Below are 26,012 nucleotides of genomic sequence, written 5' to 3'. Positions count from 1 at the left end.
CAGGGGAGGGCGGGCAAGGCAGGAAGCAAGAAGAATTCCAACTCCCGGCCCAGTGATGGATGACTCATCCCTCACCCCTCATGCCGTCTCCCATTTGTGCTGTTCTCATCTTTATTTCATGAATATTTTATTCTCAGAGCAATGGCTCCACATCCCCCATAAATCTAGCGGGTGGCTCTTTACTGCACACGCAGAGCTTGCTGTATTCACCTGCATTGGGTAACTACATAATCGTCTGATTCCTTAGAAAAAATATGAGTTCAAATCCACATGAATATTAAGGGGTTGAATGCACATTACTACTCTTCCTCAAGTAGGTGTCTAAACTCTGAAGACATCCCAGTGCGAGCCATTAAACACAGCTTGGCTCCACCCTAAGACAGGTTTTCTCGGCTCTTAAGAAATACGGCCAGTGCCCCCAAACGCAGCATTCTAAGATTAACCAGTCACTCTCGCCTAATTGCAAATGCTGCTCCATAAAATATAGGCAACCAGTAGCACCAAGCAGTTCTGGATTGAACGCCATCATCATGTTTTGAAGGTTTTAAAATGTGCTTCTGAAATACTGGTGTTTCGCCCCCTTTCCTGGTTCCTTTTCCCTACGTGATTAGGTCCAAACTCCTTGGCCTGGCATTTAAGCCCCTTGGAGTAGGTCCTGTCCGCTTTCCCAGCCGCCTCTGCTAGCATCTCCTTCCACACTCCAGCCAGCAGGTGTGATGACTTGCTTTACCCCCAATGCTGCTCACCCTGCCCAAAATGCAACTTCTGATCCATCTCATCTCCAGCTCCAGGATTTGTACCAATCCTTCAACACTCGATCCCAACGGCCCTAAGTCCCAAGAAGTCCTCACTAAGCAGCACCCCAACCCCTCTGCCCCCACCACGCCCTGGCTGGGGGGAGACCTCCGGACACCAGGGTCTCTGCCCCTGAGGAGGTGAGTTCTCTGAGAGCAGGCCGGGTCCCCGCAGGCATGCTTATTAAAGGAAGAAGGGGAAGGAGGGAGGGAGAAATTTCATTTGAAAACCAGAAACCCACACAGACGGGAAAAAGATGCAATATCTCCCTGCGACCCTGCCTAGCAACACCAGAAGGGGCTGGAGGACAGGCGGCACCCCGCTTTTCCAACCTGCCCCTCCAGGCGTCCCCATTCCCGTCTAGAAGCAGGCTGGCAGCCGGGCAGGAATCCCACATCGTGAAGGTAGGACCAACGTGTCCATCCTCTCAAACCCGAGATCTTGGACTTATGCAAAAGCCGGAAGAAAGGACGGGATGTTTTACTACCCAGAAAGGAGCTGCTCCTCCCAGCTGGGTCATCTCCTGGTCTCCCAGTCTCTCTCTCCTTCGCCTCTGCCTTCCTGTCCATGTCTCTCCAACAATCTCTCTCTTTCTTCCTCCCCCTCCCACACCCCAAGACAATTAACTCTGGGTGGTCCAGGCTGAAACTCTCACTAAGGGTTCCGAGGGACATGACTACAAGGCAGACAAGGACTTCTAACCCAAAGGACAACCTCTCCCTGCACGAGGCTCACAGAGGATGTGCGAGAGGCTGAGGCTGAGCCTGTGTCCCAGGCTCCCATCCTGCCCACACCTGCCCAAGGTAGCACCTTTGTGACAGTGCAATACTCCTCTACCTGGAGACCCTCCCCTGCCCCCCTGACCCCAGGGGCATTTGCACAGAGGAGGTCAGGCCAAAGACTTAGGGAAATAAACAAACCTCCAAATAAACAACGTGGGCAGCAGGTGCAACATGGGTCACCTAGCGGGCCTGTTTCTCCCATCCTCCCTGTCCTCCCTGGTCCTATAGGACAGCTCTGGGACCACCACACCCTGGCTGCCCGCTGATGCCTCTGTGCATATAGCCCTGGGTGGTGACAAGCAGGGGAGGGTGCCCTGGCCACAGCATGGAGGGGCTGCCATGACTGAGTGGGCTGGAGAGGGGAGATGTGTGTGGCTCTTCCTTAACTACTCGTCAGAATAATTCCCTGTCCCTCCTGGTGACTTCTTCACACAAAATTTTCCAATAGCCAAAGAAGTTTAGGGCAGAATCATCAACTGTTCCTTTCAGTAGGGTTCCCTCAAATTCCTTCCTTCTCTCCTGAGCTCCAGGGGTGCCAGGAGAGCCACTGAGGCTGTGGTAGGTCCCAGCCTCACATTCCCTTACACGGAGGAACACAGAAGGCAGGAGAGGAAGATGGATGTCCCAGGAGCAATTCAGATGCGCTGAGTCAAGCACTGCCCTCCTTCCAGGGAAAAGAGAGTGTAACTGCAGAGAGCTCACTGCCTGGAGAGCCAGACAGGAGCCAGGGGACACCACCACTGTCCTCCCCTCCAACCCACCAGGAACCACCACAGCCTGAAGAATGGGGTGTGGCCCGGCCAGAGATGGTGGCCGTGTGGCCCCATCCTTACTGCTGTCTCCTCTCCTGATCCCCTACCGCTGAAACCGTTTCATCAACTGCCATGTGTTACCTGAGCCTCCATCAAAGACAAAAACAAAACAGAAGTGACTTTGGATTTGACGCTGTTTGCTTCCCTGCTTCCTGTTTGAGACTGACATCTGTTTGCACGGAAAGGATCTCTAAGTAGAGGGGCAAATCTAGATGTCACTGAGGTCTATATGGCAGGAAGTGACACTCCACACGTGGCGTGGCTGGGCTGATGCCTATGTGCAGCTTTCTGCTGGCAGAGAATCCCCCCAAATGACACTCCTTACCGCCCTCCCTTGGGGAAAAGAGACCTTGGTGAAGGCTTTAAGAAAAACAATATGAGCTTGAAGAACAAAATCCCAATGAGAAGGAAGCTTCAAGGGGCAGATCAGCTTGTAGTTGGTACACACAAAGGGGAGGACAGTACCCAGAGCCTGGAGTCTGGGCAGAGTGACAGTGTCCCCTGAGCTAGGTGAGCCCAGGAGGGACATGGGCAAGGCTGGGCCCTGCAAGGAAGAGGGACAGAGGGAGGAAGGGATGGGGATCCCCCTACACGTGGGCGAGCAGAGCCCACGGTCCTTGGTGAGAAGTCAAAGAGAATCGGGAAGGCAGAGGGAATGGGGCTCCTCTCTTACCCTACAGGTGGTCTCTCCAGGTCAGGGTGGAGGCACATGGGCGGGCCAGGGTGGGGAAGGGCTCTCTGGCGCTGCCCACGCTGTATCTGCTCTACAGATAAATACAGGACTTTAGTGGCCATGGCTGGCACCTTGGCACTTTGTTCAAGCATGAAAACATCCCCTACATTTTTTCTCTTGCTTTAAACACAAAATAAAATCATAACACAGTACCCCAATATAAAAACTGCTGTCTCCAGACAAGACAACTCAAGTCAACACTAACTGGGAAAAAACCGCCCTCCAAATGGCCCAGTGTGACTCTCCTGCCTCTAGGCTGCAGAAAGGAGAGGCAGGACCCAGGGTACAGACCTCTTTGGGGGTCTCCTGGTGGCACCGGTTGCTGTTCCACCACAACTCCAGGGCAGCCACCAGGCAGGCCAGGAGGAGGCCAATGGCCAGGATGCAGAAGACCCCGGCGAAGCTGTGCAGCTTGAGGGATTTGCCATCGGCCTGGGCGCTGGCGTGGCTGGTGAGGTCACAGCGGCCCGTGTGCGGCCACCACTTCTGCTTGAGCACATCCAGGTCCCCTGTGTCCTGCAGCTCCAGAATCCTGCAAGACACAATCCAGGTGAGCTACAGCCACTGGCCTCGTCAACTCAGCCATGGGGCCCTGGCCCTGCCCTGCCCTGCTGGCCCCACCATGGGCAACACCGAACAGTCCCAGCAGCTTTCTGCCTTGGCTCTTCCCTTCCCACTGCAAGCAGAGTGCTCGTCCCAGAACATCAGGTTTTCTCGCAACCCCCTGCCCTCCCTCACGCCCCACAGCAAAGCACATCACAGGGATTCTGTGGCAAGAGCTCAGGGTAAAACCAGAAAAGACAGAAATGATGGAGGCAAACACTCAGACTGTGGATTTAGGATGTTCATCATGGCAAACACACATTCTTTCAAACTTCAGTAACTAACTATATTCTTTTTTTTTTTTTTTTTTTTGAGACAGAGTCTCACTTTGTTGCCCAGGCTAGAGTGAGTGCCGTGGCGTCAGCCTAGCTCACAGCAACCTCAGACTCCTGGGCTTAAGCGATCCTACTGCCTCAGCCTCCCGAGTAGCTGGGACTACAGGCATGTGCCACCATGCCCGGCTAATTCTTTTTTGCTATATATATTTTTAGTTGGCCAGATAATTTGTTTCTATTTTTAGTAGAGACGGGGTCTCACTCAGGCTGGTCTCGAACTCCTGACCTTGAGCGATCCACCCGCCTCGGCCTCCCAGAGGGCTAGGATTACAGGCGTGAGCCACCGCGCCCGGCCTAGTAACTAACTATATTCTAAGTCTCTCCCACTAGGATTAACCAAACCATTCATTCATTCATTGGATTTGAGGAGCTTCCACATTGTGCCAAGTGCAATGTTCACTACTGCAGACACACAAACACTGACCCTAAAAACTATTAGAGCAATCAGTGTGCAGACAGAAGCGGTGATAAATACAGCAAAAAGAAACCAGAGGTTCTAGGAGATGGCACCTTGGGGAGGGTGGCGTAGACTGGAGGACTAGGGGAGACCTCCCTGAGGAGGCGACAGGTAAGCAGAAACATGAAGGTGACTCATCGTAAAACAGCTCACACTGGTCTAGCATGTTCTATGCGTTAGGGAATAATCTACATCCTTAGAAAATAGTGTCAAATCCTCATGTCCACACTTTGAGATGCTTATTTCTATTTTCCCATTTTTGCAGAGCTAGAAATCAGAGGAAACAGAGGTGACATATCTTGCCAAACCTCTCTGCGGATGGTGGGGTCAGCATTCACCTAGGGGAGGAAGAATCTTCCTGAGACTGAAACCCTGTGCAAGATTCTCGTCCGGGGCAGAGCTCAGCAGGCTAAAGAAGCCACAATGTGGCTGGCGAGACCACAGAGTGTCCATGAGGAGGAGCGCAGTGTTAAGGGGAAGACAGCGAGGCAAGCAGAGCCCAGAACGTGGGCTCCAGAGGGCAAGAGGGGAGTCTGGGTTTTATACTGCATGAAGTGGTGGGGCAACCCCTGCTGCTCATATATTCCCCGAGGTGGTTTTCTTCTACTGGGGTATCTTGGGGTTTCCCTTTGTAACCCAGGAGTCTCAACAGTGAGCCAGTGGGAGCTGGTAGCACCCAGACTCCAAATCTCCAACCTTTTCCATTTGGGGAGTGGAGCTCTCAACTCCTGGTCCGTGGTGATATATTCAGCTAACGACATCTGTAGCGACCTCTTTAACCCTCTGAGCATGCACAGTTAGAGGCAGTTCTTCGTAGCCAGGAGAAGTGCACTGACAATTGCATGGTTGAGCAGTGCCCACCCTGCACCTGCCATGCAGACAAGTTGTGACCACAGGCCTGTGACTGGGCTAATTCTCATGCATGAGCTTGTGTCTGGTGGAGGCAAAGGGTCACAGCCCTATGGGGGTCCCCTGACCTGTCAGCATTGTGGACCCAGCATGGAAGGCTTCTTGCTAGCTGAGAATGGCCTGGTTTGGTGCAAAGATCTGGCTTTGGGAGCACCAGACCTCAGCTGTGTCTCCCTGGACTGAGGACTCACCCCTGCTAACCCTCGGTGCTTTTGTCCCCCTCAGGACAGGGGCTGCCTGTTACTCTCCGTGTTTCCCCCTGAGCAAGCACAGTGGCTGGCACCACTGAGGTTATTGATAGATGTTTGTTGTGTCAATAAATGCATGAATGTATTACTCGAATGATGAAAAGTTGACAAAAATGGCTGTGGTGAGATATTGATATGATGTCCACTAAGTGCTCAGGGCACTGATCGTCATGAAAGAGGTAGAACGTGGCTGCGCGTGCAGAGACTTGGTTGTTGAGATCAATGCATGACTGACGGTGCATCTGTGTGGTTTTGGGTCATGTTTAGAATGCTCCTGAGCACCAGAGCTCTCTCACATGCCACATCGCATGGTCAGGCGGGCAGCTGCAGTGCTGCACCACCTCTGTGGCTCAGAGCGTGCTGGGGAAGCTGCATGCCTGGATGTGCGCTGGCCTTACTCAGCCTTTGGTTTGCTGGTGGGGTGAGTAGGTTGGGCCTTCTGGCACCAGGGCCTCTGAGAAGGCCAGGGGCTGAATGACTAGCAGACTACGGAGAAACAGCAGAGATTCGTGTTTATGGGTATCAGCCTAAATCCAGGCTGAGAACCTCTCGATTTCAGCTCTCTCATCACTAAAATGTGACGTTATAATAAATGCACCTACCTCACAAGATTATTGGGACAAAATGAAAAGAGGGAACACATGCAGACCATTAGCTCAAGATCAGGCAGGTAATAGGAGCTCCATAAAAGTGGGTCAGCAGCCGTACAGTCTGATGGCCATATAGACCGGCAGCCCCATCAGGCCAGTGTGGACATGAGCAGCTGTGTACTGAGAACACAGTAGGGACTGATCATTTTACACTGTTTGAATCCTCTTAACAGCCTGCAAAGCGGTTCTCATTAAGTCTGTTTTATATCTTGAAGACCCAAGGCTCAGAGTCTAGATGAGTTGCCCACAGTTGCAATTAGAAGGTGGCAACACGGATCGTCAGAACTGGATTGTTCTGACCCAAGTGGACATGCACTTTCCAGAACAGCAAGCTGTCCTCGAGGGTCAGGCTCTGGCCTAGGGGACGGTGAGGCTCCAGCCACTCCATGACTTGGGGTCAGATCCCCACCCCTCTGCTCCTTAGGCAGCTCCTGCGCAGCATCAGGCGGGCTGCTTAATTTCACTCACTTCTCTTCTTCCTGCTCCCCACAATCAATGCATTTATTATGCCCAAGCTTACTCCAGAAATAATCTGAAAATAGTATAAAACAAAAACAAACAAACAAATAAGGAAATTTAAATATGGAAGTGACAGAGGAAAGGTAAACAAGTCACGGGTACAAAATGACTTTGAGAATGAGGCTACACTAATGTACATGCTAATTCCATACTCCTGCTTATGCGTAAGCCGGAGCGATAATAGCCACTTCCTAAAGCCAGTTGTTCTATTTTTCAGACAGATATAATTGCAGGTGCTTATCTTGGTTCAATAGTTGTGGAGCCTGCTACACAGTAGGTGCTCAATAAGCGGCTATTAAGTTGCTAAACATTTATTGAATGCCCACTCCGCATGCCGTGGTCTGCAAGCCTGTTACAGCACATAACCCCTGCCACACACACACACACACACACACACACACACACACACACGCCCCTACAACCTGTTCTCTGCCAAAGCAAAGGAGTGTATCTATATTCAAGGGAATAGTTTAGTTCCCAGGATGAAGGGAAAGACAGTCACAGCAGTTCCAGATAAGGCTGAGAGCTATTTATCCCAGGCCCCATTTCCTACAAATGGCAGGGAGCACTGCTCCCCCGACCTCCCTCTCAGTCCTCCGAGGCCCACAGTTCCGCACACGCCACACACAGAGCTTCTTAAAGAACCACTGGCAGCAGTCAGTGGGCAACCTGAGGTCTGAGGGTTCCCACAGCAGTAGACATTGCCTGCCAGGAGCAGGGATGATCCCAGCCCAGGAGGAGATGCACCACGGAGGAAGATGAGGACACTGTGGGAGGCCAGCACAGCCCACTGGGGACATTTTCTTATAGTCACAGAGCACATGGCCTTCTGATGAAAGCAAATAGTGATAAACCGCTTCTCTTCAGACGACATGGAAACTGGACTAGCCACTTTTGATCATGGTGATCACTGGGGTGGGTAGAGCAGCCCACAGGGTCTCTGTTGGGAGAAATTTTGCATGGAGACCTCACGGCCGGCAAGCGGACAGGCAGTGGGCAGGCCTGGTCCAGAGCAGCCTGCTGTCTGGGATCCCGCCCCCGACGCTGCCCCTGGCCCGTTGCCCTCTGGAGCCATATGCAAAGGACACGTCATTCCTTCGGCACCCAGCAAGCCTTACAATACTGGAGGTGGACAGCTCACCCCTCCCCACTCTCCTCTGCCTTCTCCAGGTGGAGTATTTTCAAGTCCTCCTTTGACCTGGTGTGAGCCCCCTCTGTCCTGACTCCACTTAGTGACCCAGCAGAGACCCATACTCCCTGGCCAGTGTCTGCTCTGTCCTCTCTCCAGCGTGTCAATGTGCACTTCGGCAGACTTACAGGGCATATCTGAGCAGGGTGGGCCCACGGGGACTCTAACCTTCCCTCCCTGGGGCCCCTGTACTTCCGTGAGCGCTGTCTTGGGGCGCATTAGCCGTCTGGGTGTTGCTGTTGTTTTGGCCCCAGGGGCTTCCTTACCGTCTGTTCTAGGGAGATGCTCACGGGTTGATGGTCTGTGGAATCGCCCTGAGCCTCCCATCTTGGAAAACCAACTGGTGTAAACCTCAAGAACGCCAACGTGTTATAAATCCTGGAGAGAAGCTATTGTTTCTTCATGCCTTTAATCTGAGCGATTGATAAATCACCACTCCTCCTTCCCTCTTGTCATCTCTCTCTGCTCCAAGGAGCAGAGGGAGGAACAGAATGTATACTTGATTAAATCCAAGAGAAAACCCAAAAGCCTCATTTACCTTAATTAGTCCTACTCTTTTTTTCAGTTTTGCAAACAAACCACTGAATGGACTGGCCGGAGCCTTCCTCCTAGGCCTTCCCCTGCTGGGGCCAAGGCTCAGGTGCTCACGAGCAGAAGGACACAATATGGACATCTGGGGGTAGGAGAAGGCAGGTGGAAGGGCTTGGAGACCCAGCAGGAACATAGGCACAGCGCCGGGGCTCAGGACACCTGATTCTACTCCCAGCTCTGCCAGCAGCTGGCTGAGCGACCCCTGGTGTCAGCTACTCTCTCTGAACTACAGCGTATTGGAGGAATGGTTTCTAAGTGCTCTCCCCCCATAAATAGATGCCCCTTAGTGTGGAATTCATGTGTAAATCAGGCAGTTAGGGTTGCCTCTAAGCCTGCCACTGCGCAGGCCGCTTCACTTGGGTGCTCCTGCCTCATTTTGCATTTAGGTGAACCAAGGCAGAGCTGGTCCTTGGGGGTCCCTCACTGGGCTCTGCAGTTCCACTCCCACCACCCAGCAGGACGCCACCTAACAGATGAGTGCAAGAAGAGGGCCCAAGGCTCAGACCGCCTTAGGGACAGGACCCCTGCTGGGGCTGACTACTGAGAAAAGGCCTCTGAGCTGCCCACGCCCTTCACTTCCACCCTCTCTGGCTAATGACAGGCCCCTTCCCCGCCCCAGCAGACCACCCTCCTGGGACCAGGAACCTCCTGCCTTGAAATCAGCAGCCCCCGCCCACCATGACCAGGTGAATATGGAGACTTTCTGCTTCTCTGACCCTATTTTTTTTGTTTGTTTGTTTAAGTCTCCACATTGGCTATTGCCACTCTGCAGATACATTTACCTTAGAAGTGATTAGGAGGTCCTTATTATATCCTATTCATTATTCATTTTTCTGGCTGCTACTCATCCTTTGGGCCTCAGGTGTCACCTCTTCTGGGAAGTCCTCCTAGGTGTCCTGCACCCTGGCAATGTCCTCACCATCCCATGTATGCCCTGGGCTGGCACTGCATGCTCACATCACAGTCCCCACAGAGACCATGTGCCCTCATGGGAAGGGACCATATGCTTCCTCTTTATATGCCAGCACCTAGCACAGGGCCTAGCTGGGGGTGGGGGGAGTATGCAGTGGTACACAGTTGGTGCTTAAGAAAGTGGGATGAATAAATGAGCTTTGTTGGCTCCTCTCTCCTAAGAGGAAGTTATTCTCCTACCCCAAGTGCCGGAGTCCCCAGGCTGCCCACGCCTACCTCTGGGAGAAGAGGTCCCTGTAGGGGCTGCCGTGCTGCAGGGCGATGCCGTAGCCCTTGCTGCTGACGCTGTTGCTGATGACAGTCACTGAGCAGTCGTCGTCCGTTAAGGCTGCGTACTCCACCACAGCCACGTCCCACAGAAAGGCGTAGTTCCCCTTCTTTGCCTGAAAGACCAAAACCACCACGAAGTCAGGCAGGCCTGGCCTGCCGTGTTAGTGCTGAGCAGCCAGGCCGCTCCCTGGTGGGATCCGAGGGCCCCGTCTCAGGGTCCTCCTGCCATCAGACAGCACAGCCAGCTCTCCTGCCATCTGCTGGCCTCCAGCTGCCACCGCTGGCTGATGCCCTCACTGTGGTGAGACATAAAAGACGGGCAGGCTCCAGCCACAGCACAGCTCACGGAGAGGGCAAGGGCAGGTGAGCTGGAGCCAGGCTCTAAGACCAGATTCCTGGTCACAGTGGCGTGGGCCTGTGTCCCAGACTGGGGGGTTCGCCCGTGGAGAGAGCAGCAAATCCAACCCCGGGGGATTGAGATTCTCAGACCAGAACATAGAGGAGCATAATAGAGTGACGGTGAGGAAGAAGATGCTCCCAGGAGAGCACTGCCCCTAGAGGGAGGGAAGAATAGGACGGTGATAATTCTCATTCATTTAATATTTATACTTAGGACTTGACTGAGGCCTGCTTAGGGTGAACGTGGGAAGTGGCCGTGAGTTCAGTGCCCCCACGTCGTAGTGACTTAATATCAAGCACAAGCACATGTCTAGAGCTCCTGTGCTTTGGGAAGAGCCCACTCAGGACAGGGCCCCGCCTACTGTGAGCCAGGCCAGGCTTCCGCCACTTGCCTTTCACTGCCCTCACTGAGGGTGTGCCTGTGCCTGCACACACGTACACACAGTCATGCACACATGCACACACACGTGCATGTTCGCACACATACACGCACATGCACACGCACACACACACAGAGGAGCGGTTTCCAGGGTCAGCGTCTCCATATCAGTGCATTGGTTGCAGATTATTCCATGAGGAGTTTGCCTGAGGCCACAGTTAAAGTCCTACACCATCACACCCATCCACAGCAGCGCTCGATTCTATCTTGAGCCTCAATTCTAACTTTGCCTGGAGTTTGGGTACTCAGAGGGAATGCAAGCTACTTTACTTTCTGGGAGGAGATGCAAACTAGACATTGTCACTTGACCATCTTAAAATAGAGCATAATGTTTTTAATGTAGCAGAGTGCCTGGTTTTAATTCTATAGCGAGGACACAGACACCTCTTTGCCTTCCCCGGCTCTCCTACCATGGCCACGTGAGACGCTGGAGGACCTCAGTAGGGGTTGGTGATGGGGCTGATGTATCACAGACAGCAATAGGCCAAATCAGCAAGCTATGGCTTCTTGGCATTGTCAAGGGCATTGTCCCCAGCTCCTGCCTCGGTTTGGTTGACTCTTCATGTCCTCTGAGACTTTCCAAGGAGTGCCACATCTTCTCCCGTGAAGCTGGTTAGGATTTTATTTCTCTCAAGATCCTCAGTGCCCATGAGATGGCTCATTTTCTTGTCAGGCCTCCACCAGAAGGATTTGTGGGCAAAGTGTGACCTCCCTAAGTGGAAGAGGCTGCTCCTAGCCACTCACACAATTTTGCCCAATGACCTAGTGAGGACTGACACACGCCCGTGCCAACCACTGACTTGCAGCTCAGGGAGCAATCCCAGTACTGCACCACAGCCTCGCTCCTCCACCAGTCCAATTCAGCAGTCCTAAAGGACTTCGACCCAGGCTGCAAAATTACACACATCTCCTCCCGCCATGTAGGAAGATAACAGTCTTTGAAATTTTTTCCTGCTGGCAAACAAGTTTTCTCACCAAAAGATATAAATTTTCAACCTCTCAGTAACCAAGTTTCTCAGCAAAATGTTGACTTACGACCTAATATTTGGCTTCAGTCAGATTTTGGAGCATTTCACAGCCATGCTCGCAATTCAACATGACAATCAGACATTGTTATTTGTACAATTTCAAAAGGGCATGTCATGTTGAAGGAAGAATTAAGATCAGGTTCATTTCTACCTTTCAAGTGATGTTCCACGAAGGAAATCAACATAAGCTGGTTCAGACCGAGTAGAAACTGACCCTTTGAGGAAAGCCTGGCGCAGCAATGGGGCACTTGGCTTCCCGCAAGGCACAGTCTGGGCTCAGAGACAGGTGAGCACCGCTGCGTGAAGGAAGCTGCACTTATAGTCCTGCAAGAGGAAACGTGCGGAAGGGATGCTGGCAAACATTCAGCCTCCAATCCCTGCTAACCGGGAAGACGATCAAGAAAACAGGAGAAAGTAGGGGTCTCCTTGACCTGCTGGGATGACCCCAGACACTCAATCTCTCCATTTGAAAACCAGGTACTAAATGTAACATTATATTTCTTTTTCTTTTTTTAAGATACAGAGTCTTGCTATGTTGCCCAGGCTGCTCTCAAACTCCTGGGTTCAAGTGATCCTCCTGCCTCAGCCTCCTGAGTTGCTGGGACTACAGGGGCGTGCTATCATGCCAGGCTACCGTTACGTGTCTCCCCTGGGGTACCTATGCCCATCAGTTTCCACGAGAACTTCCCATACATTGCAAACACCTCCCCAGTCCTTCCACTGGGGCGCAGAGCCTGTACCAGACATCAGGCTTCTGAGGTCTGACCCTGCTGCCAGGAACATTTTGGCTGCCAGCGGTAAGAAGTCAAAACAGCCCCACTCATCATGGCTCTGTCACCTTCATAGAGACCCTCTGCTTGCCCTTTTGAAGAATAAGCTCTATCCCTCTCCCATTTAAATAAATAAATAATAAAAAAAAACAACAGAAAAAACCTCTAAGATTTGTTTCTTCCTTGTAGGGTCAGAACTAGTTTTCCATGTAGCCCCTAATAACTATGAATTCAGCTCTTTACTGGGTGCTACTTATCCACAGGCCTGACTCCCTCATAAGTGGAGGGACATGGAATACACCAAGCACCTGAGCCCTGGAGATCCAAGCGTGTCCTCCCTTCCCTGTCCCTCCCATCACAAGCTCACCCTCCTCTTCCTTGGTCATCAGCATTTCCCCCCTTCTGCTCCTGGTCTCTTATCTAGCGTCCAGTTTCACCAGACAGCACGCCTATCCCTCTCCCTCCGTCCTCCACCCCTTCAACTCCATTTCTGAGACCTCTCACACCAGGAGACGTTTGCCATTCCCTATTCATACTGACTCTTTTCCGTTAAGGATTGTTTCCAGGCTCTTGGGAAGACAGAACACAGGCAGGAATCCAGTCTCCTCTCAACCTTGTGCCACGGGCTGGTACTCGTGGAGGGAGAATGGTGAGCCTAGCCACCTCCTGCAAGCGTCACGACAGATCTTTCGATTTGCTACGTTTGCAGTTATGCCTGTCCATAGCAGCCCCTTCTTCCTCGTGTGTCCCAGCGCTGCCCTGTTCCTACCCCCCAGGCGGCGGTGGCGGGTCAGGGAGGAGAGGTCTGAGAGCTGGCAGGTAGGTGGTGAGCTGCTTACAAATAGATTGTTGGCGTTTTATTTCATAATGTCTGAGAGATACAGGGAGGCCACAGATTTAGATTGCGATACTTAAACAAGACAAAAGCAAACACTGTACTTGGTCTTTCAGTGGGTTGAATTACCTTTAGCTGGCTAGCCCATTTATAATATTAAATGCATTCTGAATTTCCAGTCACTGACTCACCAGGGATCAATGCACTGGAATGTGGCTGTTGGAAAGCTAGGCTGGAGATAAGCTGTGCAGACAGCCGAGCCTCCCTCGAGCCCTCAGCTCGGTGCAGAGCCTGGGCGGGCACAGAAACACCACTGTCCAGCCCCTTTGACCCTGGAGAGCCCTTCGGGACCAGTTCTGGTTCTCTAGCCTAGGTTTCCTCCACGAGCAATAATGTATTTGCAGATCATGCAAGAAAGTAGAAGTGTGAAAGTTAGTATGGTCTAGAAATGTAATCTGGCTACTTACATGGTGCTATTTATTTTTAATTGATAATATTCAGTGGTGAAGAAATTGTGGCAAAATGGGCATGATCCTTCCTGGCTATGGAAATCACAAAATGATACAAGCCTTCAGAAAGTAATGCAGTAATACAGAACGTGGATGGTTACACCTGCTCATGTCTTCTCCCTGGAAAACTGAGAGTTTGACCTAAAAAGTAACCTAAATGGATCCAAAACATATGACAAATATTCTAAATCTAGAGTTGATTCTTAAGTAAACATGCCAAGTAGAGAAATAATTTCATAAATTATGGTTCATGAATGTGATAGCATTATATGTAACAGATAGTAATTATAAAGACTTTGCAGAAACACTATATATATATTTGATCACTATACACACACACACACACACACACACACACACACATACACACACTGAATGGAAAGTAGCAGAAAATAATGGGATGGACACACTATCATTGATGGATACCGTACTATTGTTGCTCTGTGTACATGTGAAATGTAATGTGCCCAAAGAGGGGCAGTATCATTCCCTAAGTGGGGAGTGGCATAAGTGATGATCCTTAGGACAAGTTGATTAAAACGTTTTCTTTAATCCTGTTTTACAGTCTATACCATCACACACTACATGGCTACCAAATCCTATCTGCATCCCCCTGGGTGCTCCTGGCTCCACTGGAGCTGTGCCCTGGCCCATCGACAGGACACAAAGCCCTGGCAGAGCTCTCAAACCTCTCCAGGACGCTGGCTCCCGATAGCACCCAAGCACTCGGGAAACGCTCCCTGACATCCTTGGCCTGCTTCTAAACATTTTGCTTCATTTCATTTTCCTCTTTCCTTAAAAGAAAAAAAAAAAAAACAAAGGCTTTGGTCCAGACATAAAAACAATAGATTCAAGGACTTTAGGGAAAGGAGGAAGAACATCTACCTGTGGCATTGAAAACAGTCAAGGGCATGTGGACATCCATCTGCAGTATGCCAAGACAACAGTGGCCAGAGGGACCACCCCTGGCCTGTCTCCCAGCAAGCATCTTAGGAAACAGAATCCCACCCCATCCCTGACATCCACTCCCTCCCCCGTCCACCTGAGCCCTGGCGCATGCTAAAAGGAAAGGAATTGAGACAGTGAGGAGGTCTGGGTTCAGCACTTAGAGCATCCCTCCTAACATTTGGGGGAACATGAGTGGCCTATATGGCTGCAGGAAAGTTGTTGTTGTTCTCCCCACACAAATCCACGAGTAAGCTGGGATATTGGATGGCTTGCTCGCTTTCCATCATCCCACTCTGGTAATAAAATGAGACTGCACTGCCTCTCATTGCTCCACTGACTCCATGCCTTTCAGAACTCACTTGGAGTACAAACTTTCAGAGACATCAGCCTCTGAGGCAAGAACCTCATTACACTCTTCTACTCCATCCTAATTGCTTTGGAAAGGGACAAGCAACCACATTGCTCCCCCAAACGAGAATGCTGGTGCTACAAATATCAGTCACAAATGCTACCGGGAAAAAAGCACTGAAGGAAGCCAGCCATCCGCAGTGCAGGTGCAGGGGAGGAGTGAGGCACCTGCTGGGTGCCAGGACCTTTAGAAACCTGATGCCTTTTTCATCCATGGAATAATTCTCAAGGACAGAAGATTCATCCCCTTTTGCACATAAAGAAACTGAGGCTCAGAAAAATAAAGTGACTTGTTCCAAACAAGGCCAGATAACGAACAGTGGAGTCACATCAACCTGAGTTCTGTCTGGCTCCAGAGAAGTCTGTGCCATCCCCTCTGCCCTGCTGGGAGTCAAGAAGGAAAAGCTGGGGAAAATGCACCTACTGTCTTCTCTCGTGGACCACTTCCCACCGGACATTGCTGGTGACAGATCACACAGGAATGGCAGTGCCTGTTTTTCCCCAGCCTTAAAAACAAGAGTGGTTCATGGAACCACTGAAACCCTGGAAGATGGGAGGACACAGGGTCTGCACATTTTCTGGACGTCGGGGACTCCTTGGAAACCTGATGCATCTTCATGTGCTTTCCCTGTCTGTGTGGCACACTCACTGCCTCCCCTTGCCACCACTCTTCATCCCAGAAAAGCAGAGCTCAGCCTTTTCAAGCATCCCAAGTCTCAGCTCCTAGTTATGTTCCTACAATGGCAACACGTTGTCGTACACAGCCTGAAACCTGGCTACACTGATACCTGTATTACATATGCACTGTGCCAAATTGCAAGATGCAACGGTAAAGACCCAGACCATCTGCAGATAAAAGGCCAATTTTGCAGTCTACTGGTGGGAGTGTGGGCTGGCATGATATTTCTGGAATGGCAATTTGGTAGGGAAAATTGAATGCTTTTAAAATGTGCATATGCAGCAATTCCACCCCTTGAGAGTTATCCTAAGGAATTATTCAATTTTTGAAAAAATGTTGGTATAAAGATTTTTCAGGGCAACACTTTTTAAGATAGCCAGAAAATGGAAACAACCTAAATTCTCAATAATTGAGAATCAGTTAGGTAAATGAGAGTATTAGACGATGGAATATTACGTTACCGTTAATATGGTGTTTTAAAAGAGCATTGATTGCTAAGAAAAAGTCCCATGGTAAAAAAGAGGCAGCCCTAGCCTGGGTTCTGGAGTCTGACTATATCGGTTTGAATCCAGCTCCACTGCCTGCCGCCTGCGGGAATGTGGGCATGCTCTTTAACATCTCTGGGCCTCAGTTCCACTGGGTGTAAACTGGTCCATACCTCACAGAGTTCTGATGAGGATTAAACCCCTCAATGTACGTGACATGCTTTGGATCTTGCTTGGCATATGGTAAGTCTAAACATGACAACCAATATTATACTATTCAGTGAAAAAAAAACCTGTTAGAATAGAGTATTGACACTGGGATATCTTTTTAAAATTAGTATAGGAAAGTTTTGTGTTCATGAAGAATCAAAAGCAAGTACCAAACACAAACAAGGATCATTTTGGGGCAGTGCCATCATGGGTGACCTTTGTTGGTGTTTTAGAATCTCTGTGTTGCCCGTGTTTCCATCGGCAAACACCTGCGACTGCGGTGCCCAAGACGGTGATTGCAGAGATTCAATCTCACTCTGCGCACAGCGCACTGCAGACAGCAGAGTGACAGAGGCAGCCGAGCCCACAGTCTCATCCCAGCTCTTTCGGGAACCTAGAGTCTCAGGGGCTGAGAATCCCTTCCTAGGAGGACGATTGTGGGTGGGAAATTCCAGAATGCCAAGCACTCTTCCTGGCACAGAGTGAGGGCTCAATGCAATCTCCGTTTCCTTCTCCTTCCTCAGTGTCCATCTGGACCCAAGAGACCGATCTGTCGGCTGTTCCTGAAGCACTTTCCTTCCCTCCACTGCTCTCCCGCCTGTCACTCTCCCCCTTGAAGTCAACAGCACACTCTGTGTGAGTGTGCAGAGTCTGTGTGTGAGTGTGTGTGCATGTGTGAGAGTTTATGTGCATGAGAATTGTGTGTGTACATGTGCGTAAGCATGGGAGAATGTGCATATATAGGTGTGTAAGTGTGGACATGTGAGAACGGGTGTGCGTATGGGTATGTGAGTGTGTATGCATGTGAGAATGCATGTCAGTGTGTGTTTATGTGTGTGTGCGTGTGTGTAAGTGTGCAGGGATGTGTTGGTGTATACACATGTGGGGTGGTGTGTATGCACGTGTAAATGTGTGAGTGTGTGTGAATGCATGTGAGTGAGAATTATGTGAGTGCGTGAATGTGTGAGGGAATGTGTGTGAGTGTGTGAGTATATAAGTATGTACGCATCTGAGAATTGTGTGAACGTGTATGCATGTGAAAATGTGAGTGTGTGTAGCTTTGTGTGTTGATGTGTGAGTGTACATATGTGGACGTGTGAGCCTGTGAGCCACGCTGCCCCCCAAGAGACAACAGAGACATGGACTCAGGTACCAAGCACCTGGGGAGCCACGAAGGGTTCAGAAAATGTGACCTACAGCTGGAGATAAGGAGCTCACCTTTCCCTGGGCTCTCAGAACAATGGAAGGTGGTGGCCCAAAATGACAATGATAATATAAAGCAGGCCATCAGCGAGACACTCAGAGGCTGTTCACAGAGACCAACCAGGAGGCTGCCAGGAAACCTGCTGTGCATGGAGTGAAGGATAATGACCCTTTATCCGGATCAGTCCCTGGCCCAGCAAAGGAGGCAACTCAGCACAGGCTCGGTGGGAGGGAGATAGATTGCAGCCCGACTCTCCACAATTACTGAAAAAGCTGCTCTCCTGAAGTGGCCATGGGGTGCAAAGTCAATTTGGCTCCTGGCTCCAGGCCGCAGAGAACAGGGTGGAGCTGGACAATGAGAGGATGCAGCCAAAGGGGCGGCAAGGCCATCTGGGAGAGAGATGTCCAGTGGGTATGTGCGGCCACATAGAGCACGGGCACGAGGGCAGCCCTGCAGCCTTGTCATGGGGGTCCCAGTGAGGCCACCCACCTCCTGGACAGGAGGACTGAGGTGGCAGAGACAGCCCACGGCTACAGCAGTGGAAAGTAGCTCCTGCTGGCCATTCTGGTGTTCCTGTGCCCTGGAGTAACACAATCAGTAGTGAGGAGCACAGCAGGGACTAGAGAGAATGATGGTAATTTTGTATCTCAAAAGGCCACCAATGCCTTTTCTTTTATATTATCTGCTCTTTGATTTCTTAACTTCCTTTATATAATTTTCACACCACTTTATAGAGAGCATGGCATAGTGTGTTGGTGACAACAAGGGTTTGGAGACAGGCAGACCAAGCCTTCCCCTTGTCCTTGGCCAGCCACCTGAGCCCTGTGAGCTGAGTGTCCTCACCGGGAAGACAGAAATAGCATGCCCACCTCACATGCTCATCACAAGGAGAGACAGTGTGGGAAGTGCCTGGTGCATTGAAGAAACTCAAACAATAATACATTATCCTCATGGTCATAATAATCATCACCAATATCATCTTATAGCTTAAAGTTTGGATCCTGATTAAAATGCAATTGCCTTGGAATAAATAACACTTCAAATTGTCTTCAGTCATCAGCCTGGTAAATTAGAAAGACTGTTAGACTGTCATAGTCGTGGCCCAATTACTGACTCACTGTCAATTTATAAAAGTGAAAGAGGAGCCAGATGGTCCATAAGGTCTTCTCCAGGGGTGACACTCTCAAAGTCTATGCTATGACTAGTGGTTCTCAAAGTATGTTCCCTGGATCAGCAGCAGAAGCTTCCTAGAGAATTTACTAGAGAGGTAAATCCTCAGGTCCCACCTGGATCCACTGAATAAGAGGATCTGGAAGTAGGACCTAACAGTGTATGTTTTAATAACTCTCCAGGTGACCCTGATGCATGCTAAAGTTGACATGTAATGATACAGACCTCTGGGCCAATTAATTTCTGATCTTCTCTTGAAAGCATATTTAGAAAGGGAAAAAGGACTAAAGCTCTGGGGTCTTGGACTGGGGCACTAAATGGTAGAAGAGAAGCCATAGAGTTGAAAGATCAAGGCTACTGAAAACAAACTTTAAGGGAAAATCACACTGAACGTTTTCTGCCCCAGAAGTACTCTACTTGGTACTTCCCCACCCATTCTCTTCTTAGAAAGTTCAGGATAAACTTCCATGGTACAAATTGTGTCCATTTTCTACCCAAGGAAATTGAGGCTTAGAAAGAGCTGTGCCCAAGGCCACAGAATTAGCTATTGGCAGAGCTTGAATTTCTCCCCAGGTCTCCGTGACTTCAAATGGCCTTCCTCCCTGCCGCATCAAAAGTTCAATGTCAATACCCGCAAAGAACCGCATAGAGCCTCCTTAGCAACCGGCTCTGTTCTCATGCTGTTTTTTCCTCTTCTGCTTCCAGATTCTGGCTGAGCTTTTGCTAATGACATCTGCCTCCAGCACCTGACCCTATGGAGGCATTATGCCTTTTGGGGCCTCTGGCACTCTGGGGAGAAACACTCTTTTTAGTAAACCAAGAAGTATCCTAGTGGGAGACGGATTCTCACATCTCCAAGGGAAAAGAAGCTGGTTTTGTACAAAGAAAAAAGAAAAGTCCTAACTTGGAAGAATCAATGGCTCCTTTCTCAAAATCTGAAATTGTACACCATCAGCAAAACTAGAGGCCATAAACAACCTTCTCAGCAGGGCAAAGGGACACATCGATTTTCAATGAGTTGTCAAAATTTTAAATTGTCCAAAGACTATGATAAACAATAATCTAACCTGAGTTATTCCCTGGGAAAAATTAAGAATGATTTAAAAGAAAGAGTAATTTGGTTTGCCTAGATAAAAAATAGATTACAAAGGGGAAAGAACACAGAATGAAAAATACCATCTCAGGAAAATAAAAAAACCTAAGAACACATAAATTCAGAGTACACAGAGGACAGACATACCTGTGGTCAAACATCCCATAAAACACAGAGCTAGGGCTGTGTGGATACTCTCTGTGTGCCAGGCACACACACATGCACACGCACACACACATGCACATGCACGCACACACATGCACACATACCCATGCACACACATGCACATGCACACACACATGCACACACACACCCCTACAGGGAAGAATGTAGGCTCCTTGACCATGCATGTCCTGTTCACTCCCCTAGCAAGATGTTGGCATAGAGTTGATGATGGAAAAATATGTGTAAAGTGATTGAATCAAAAGCTGGAGGGATGAAAACTATGATCTGGGAAGTCAGGCTGGGCTGGTCACGTGCCATTTGCCCCTCTGGGTCTCCTCTCCTCCTTCCTCCATCCTAAAGTCTCCCCCAGAGCCTCATCTTCATGGACAGCATCAACGGGTACCCTTGGCCTCTAAGAGTCACTTTCTAAAATTCAAGAAAAAAATCAAGTACTCATAAAACAACCATGGTAACAGTAAGTGCTGTTTATTCAAGCAGATGTTCTCAAAGTCGAGAAAGACGAGCATCCCCTGGAGGGCAGGCTGGAACACAGATCACTAACCTCCCATCACCCAGCTTCGGACTCACGAGGTCTGGAGTACAGCCCAAGAATTCACATTTCTAACAAGCTCCCAGACGCTGCTGCTGTGGCTGCAACAAGGCCCACCCTTTAATAACTGCCATGTTAAAATACGCTCTTTACAGCAGCTCTGGTCAGACCCAGTGTTATTATTACTATTTTTCAGGAGTCAGTTAATTTGCCCAAGATCTCACGGTTGGCAAAAGATGAATGCAAGAGTCAAACCCGTTCTCACTGATGCAAACCCATGCTCTATTCACCGTACTACGACATCTTAACTGAGCATTTGACTTCGCGGAGATCAGTGAAAGTGAGACTCATGAAACTGCACCCTGAGGCGAGGGTGGCCTTGCCATCTGAAGCAACTTTCTTTTAATGTCCCTTTGGCCATAAAGAGTTGTTGGGAACTGGCGACTTGGACTATGCTGGAAGGTGGGAGAAGCAGCAAAGTTTCATGTGAGTATACTGAATGTGAAAGAATATCCCTTAATGTGTTGGGAAACCATCCCTGGGGGTTGATGTGGAACAGCCTCATTCTCTAACTCCATTTGTGGCTAAGTATTCCTTTATGGCCTTTGCTAAAATGTCAGAGCTCACACCGCAGCCTTAGAGCACTTGGAAGAGCTATAAAAGAGGTCACACTCTGACCCAAAAGATCCAAATGGACTCCCATCTCTCATGGCCGAACAAGCTCCGGGCTCCATCTGTCAGGGTTTATAGCTTTATAAAGTCAAAAGCATCATAAAATTTACCACTAGAGGGGCCTGCCAGGGGTGGTGGGTCAGACCCCTGCACGGCCCTGCTGGGTGGCCCAGGGATGACGCCATCTCTGTCCTCGCCGGAGAGTCCTCTTATCACGTTCTCACGTAACTGGCTGAGGTCCGGTGTCTGGGCTGCACTCCCTGGGCCCAAGTCCCCTCCTATGTGCAGACTCTTCAAATATTGGGGACTCCAGATTCTGCTGCCCAGGATGCTCTTTATTAAGCCCAGCATTGCTGTGTCCTCTTTCTGGTCCTCAGCAGGCTTCTTCTCCTCACGTTCCTAGCACTCCTCCTGGTTTGAGTGAATCTGCCTCTTACCACCTTTCTCTGTCTCCCTCTCTCTCTGTCTCACACACACACACACACACACACACACACACACACACACACACACACACACACCCCAGTTTTAAGATGCAGGGCCCAGAGCAAATCTTAATATCCCTAAGTTGGAGAGTAGAGAGAACTATCAACTCTGTCAGAGAGCCCATCCCAGTGGAAACTACAACTTCCACTAAAATACGTTTTATCTTGTTGATGGTGATGATGGTATTAATAATAGTAATCATGATAAAACACAAGGATAATAGAAAGAGTCAGATAATTTTAGGGCAAAGGGTTTAACTTTTCTGAGTTTTGCATTCATTGTTACAAAATGGAAATACCACAAAATGTCCTCAGTGAAGACAGAGTGCATGAGCACACCTCCACACCTAATTATTTCTTTATAAATGTCATTTTCCTGCCTCCGTTTCTCCCTCTTTGTTCCTGGACAAACAACATCATACTAAAAAAGTGAAAATAAAAATGAGCTAAACAAAAATTGCCAACAATGTGGCTGACGTAATAAATCAAAATTGTTTTCGCCAGCAATTGCATCTTCATTTTGATGTAATCAAATAACAAAACAATTCAATTCAAAATGCAAAAACATAAGTCATAAAACCCAAAGCAATAATGCTCAGCGGAACAAACAGAATGGAATTGGCCCACATTTACAGCCAGCGCTAAGGTGAAGCACATCAGACCTGGGTACAAAGCAATTATAGGGCAGAGCAAATCTGAAAAATAAAATCAGATTTAAGGGGAGTCAAAATCCTCCCACTCCCTCTAATGAGGAGTTTGAAAATAATCAAAGTTAGCATGATGGCACGGATATTGGTTTGATTCCAGAGCTTACCGTACCAAATTATAAAAATCATAAAAGAAAGTAATTGAAGAATTCATAATGAGATTTGCTTGGCAATGCTGAAAACCCAAAGCAAAGGAATTTAATAAGGGAGCACGGTGGGGGCTTTCCTTGATCTTTGGACTGTATTATCCCAAACCAATCATCATCAGGCAGATTTAAGCAGCAAGGAGTTATGAAGAGGCCAACTTGGTTAATGTGTGGTGATTGGCATCAGCAACACTGACTATGCCCCCCAGGCCCGGGGTAGACGACCCCTCCCCTCCCGGACACCCCTCATTTCTCCTTGCTCTCCCTGCAACTGGACCCCAGCAATTCTGCTGCTCATCTTGTTTAAGAAAGACGCATATAACTGCATTTCCACCCACTTACATTGCTTAGTCATTGAACATTTGTTTTGTTTGATTTTGGAAAGGGTCAGAGGCTTTGAATGTCCATGTGCTATACCCCTGTGCCTGCCTCTGCCTGAGGCTGGCCCTGGGGACAGACAAATGAATAAGAGCCAGGCCCCACCACAGAGAAGCTCCAAGTCTGGCAGGATTGCAACAGAGCCAGGCCCTGGGGATTGGATGGCCTCTGGCGAGGCTGCACGCTGGGATGCCCAAAGTGGTGAGGGGCACAAAGGCACCCATGGAAGGCTCAGGAGAAGTGAATGCTTCCATTAAGGCTCCAGGGTTAGCCAGGAAGCAGTCTGGTAGACAAAGAAAGGGAACAGTGGTGTGCTCCAAGCAGTGTGGTGTGCACCGCAGTGCACAAAGGTGTGAAGTGGGGAGGAAACTGCTGGGGCTCGGGGGACTGGAACACGGGAGGGTCACTGGCAGGGGGAGCTGCGGCTTCATTCTGATCAGGAGGCTCGTCCGTTGCTGCAGAAATTCACAGGGTAAGGACAAGGGCGCCCGAGTGAGAAAAGCTTAACACTGACTCCAGCTTGATTGTCAGCGAGTCCCTTGCCCTCTTGGGACTTTAGCTTCCTCACGAATGAGCTGGTTATGCTGAAGCACAGTTGCGTGGGTGCGTGGGAGAAACTTAACCCCGAACCCGGGCAATCCCAGGCCTCTCTAATGGTAACCGTTATGATTAAATTAATCTCCTACTTGTCCAAACATTGACAGGAGGCCCTGTCGGAGGAAGGCCAGGGTAAAGTAAGAAAAGAAGCAAAAATCTTTTATTTTTGAAATAATATACTGTCCCAAATTGGCCTTTGTCTTCTCTTACAACTCACTTTTAGGAATAAAGTATCATGTCCACTTTGACATATCAACTGAGCTCAGCACTAGTAAATAAGTTGATGGATAAATGAATTAATAAATGTATAAAAAACCAAATACTTTAAATAGTAAATCATTGCAGAAAGACATATTTGGGAAAAGGGTTTATATATGCATCACTTGTGAATAGTAAACTACTATAGACCTCTAACCGTGATCTTATTCAATATCCCCAAAATCACCATAATTTTTTTATCACCATTTATGGTGGCAATATCTAATGTGGGTCTAGGAAAAAAAGCATTGAAAAGAAAATGTTTGCTGCTTCACACCAGTCCCCAGAATAATAAAGCAAAATAAAGCAAAAATGCATGCACACACAAATGCATAAAGTACATTTGTAAAGAGAAAGAGAAAGAAAAAAGTCACAATGAATAATATGAGAAAAATAGAAAAATACCAATTTATATAAAGACTTCTATATAAGATAAATCACAAGAATTTGATTTAAAGAATCAACTGAAACATAAATATTCTTATGATTCCATTCCAAAACTAATAATATAATTTATCCAAAGCCCTACTTTTGGCAATACTCAGTAATATTTTGCCAAGAGCTTTAAATGTTTATATATATTTTGACACCATAATTCTACTTTTGAGAATTAGACCTACAAAATGAATATAGTAACTAGAAAAACATTAGGCATGAAGATGTTCATGACAATGTTATGGGTAAAAAATTGAACTCAAATGACAATTGCAAAGGGAATGTTTGAACAATTTTTTTACCTCAAATAGTTTTATATCTATTTGATGAAATATTCATTAGTCACTAAATGATTTTTATAAATTTTTACAATGTTATAAAAATGCAAGTTAAAGTATATTTTCTGCAATGCTATATAATTATATAAATTGTTTTTTAGAAATTCAAAAAAGACTAGACAGGAATACACAAAATAATTCTTAGAACTGTATTTAGGTGGTGAACAAAGATGTTTGATTGGTTTTCTTCTGCTTATTTTTATTTCTTATGTCCCGGAATATTTTACACTTTTCTTAGTGGCAACATATTACATGTAAATTATAAACACATAACTTAAAGATTTCCTTTCAAAACTGGTTATTATTTTAAAGGTTGACATGAACTGGGGGATGTTTAAGTGCATTTGGAGTTGGGTGGATCACAGAGTTATGCATGTGAAGAAAAATCAGGTACATTTTACTTGACCAAGGCATCTAGGACTCAGGAGGCTGAAGCCCAAGACCAGGAAGGGACTTTGAAGACAGCAACTGTCATGCAGGGAAAATACCACTGCCCTCATTCTCCTACAAGGAGTTACACATTTAGTAGAAATAAAAGTGCATTTGGTTCACATGCCGTTCAACTCTCTGCCTCTCTGATTTCCATTAACTCTCTATTTTATTTTCTGCTTGCCAGTTTTCTCCCACATTCCACACTTTTATCTTCAAAACAGAAAACAAATTAAGGCATGTGGATTATAAAATGTGTGTCCATAACAGCACTATCTTAGGAAGCTTCCTCCAACCACTAAACAGAATATATCCCTGCTCTGGGCATCCACAGACTTTTCTACAGCACATCACAGCCACGTGCTGCCCTCCATAATTCAGCAGGGATACCCTGAGAAAAGGATTAAGCCTGAAGCTTCATATTTTGAACTAAATGATAACGAATACACAAGATATAAAAATTCAGGGGATGCAGCTAAAACAGTGCTTAGAAGGAAACTTATAGCTTTAATGCTTATATTAGGAAAGAAAACAAGTGCAGAATTAATGATCTAAGTTTTAACATTGCAAAGCTATTACAGAATAGGCAAGAGCAAATTATAACCAAGGTAAAATAGAAGTAAAAAATTTTTTTTTTACAAAAGAGCTGAAATCAATAAAATATAAAAACAACAGTGAAAATCAATGAAATCAAAGTTTAGCTTTTTTTTTTTTTTTAAGAGAAAAACCATTTTCACAGACTGGAAGATTTAGTATTGTAAAAATATAAATTTCCCCCAAAATGATCCACATATTAAATGTAATAGCTAC

The 26,012-nt window shown here is 48.1% G+C and overlaps 1 protein-coding gene across 1 annotated transcript in view; it reads right to left on the bottom strand.

Annotated features, from left to right (window-relative positions):
• The window catches only part of GRID1 (glutamate ionotropic receptor delta type subunit 1), a 668,927-nt gene that overhangs the window by 8,532 nt on the left and 634,383 nt on the right, over positions 1 to 26,012 (bottom strand). Inside the window, exons 14-15 of the mRNA XM_045568241.1 lie at positions 9,812 to 9,978; positions 3,414 to 3,654 (exon numbers count right to left, since the gene is read on the bottom strand). Of these exons, the coding sequence (XP_045424197.1) occupies positions 3,414 to 3,654; positions 9,812 to 9,978 (408 nt within the window). The remainder of the gene's footprint in view (positions 1 to 3,413; positions 3,655 to 9,811; positions 9,979 to 26,012) is intronic.

Source organism: Lemur catta, chromosome 14 (genome assembly GCF_020740605.2).
Source record: "Lemur catta isolate mLemCat1 chromosome 14, mLemCat1.pri, whole genome shotgun sequence".
NCBI classification, from domain to species: Eukaryota; Metazoa; Chordata; class Mammalia; order Primates; family Lemuridae; genus Lemur; species Lemur catta.
Note: the sequence above shows the minus strand (reverse complement) of the source record. Positions and strands in the feature narration are given on the sequence as shown.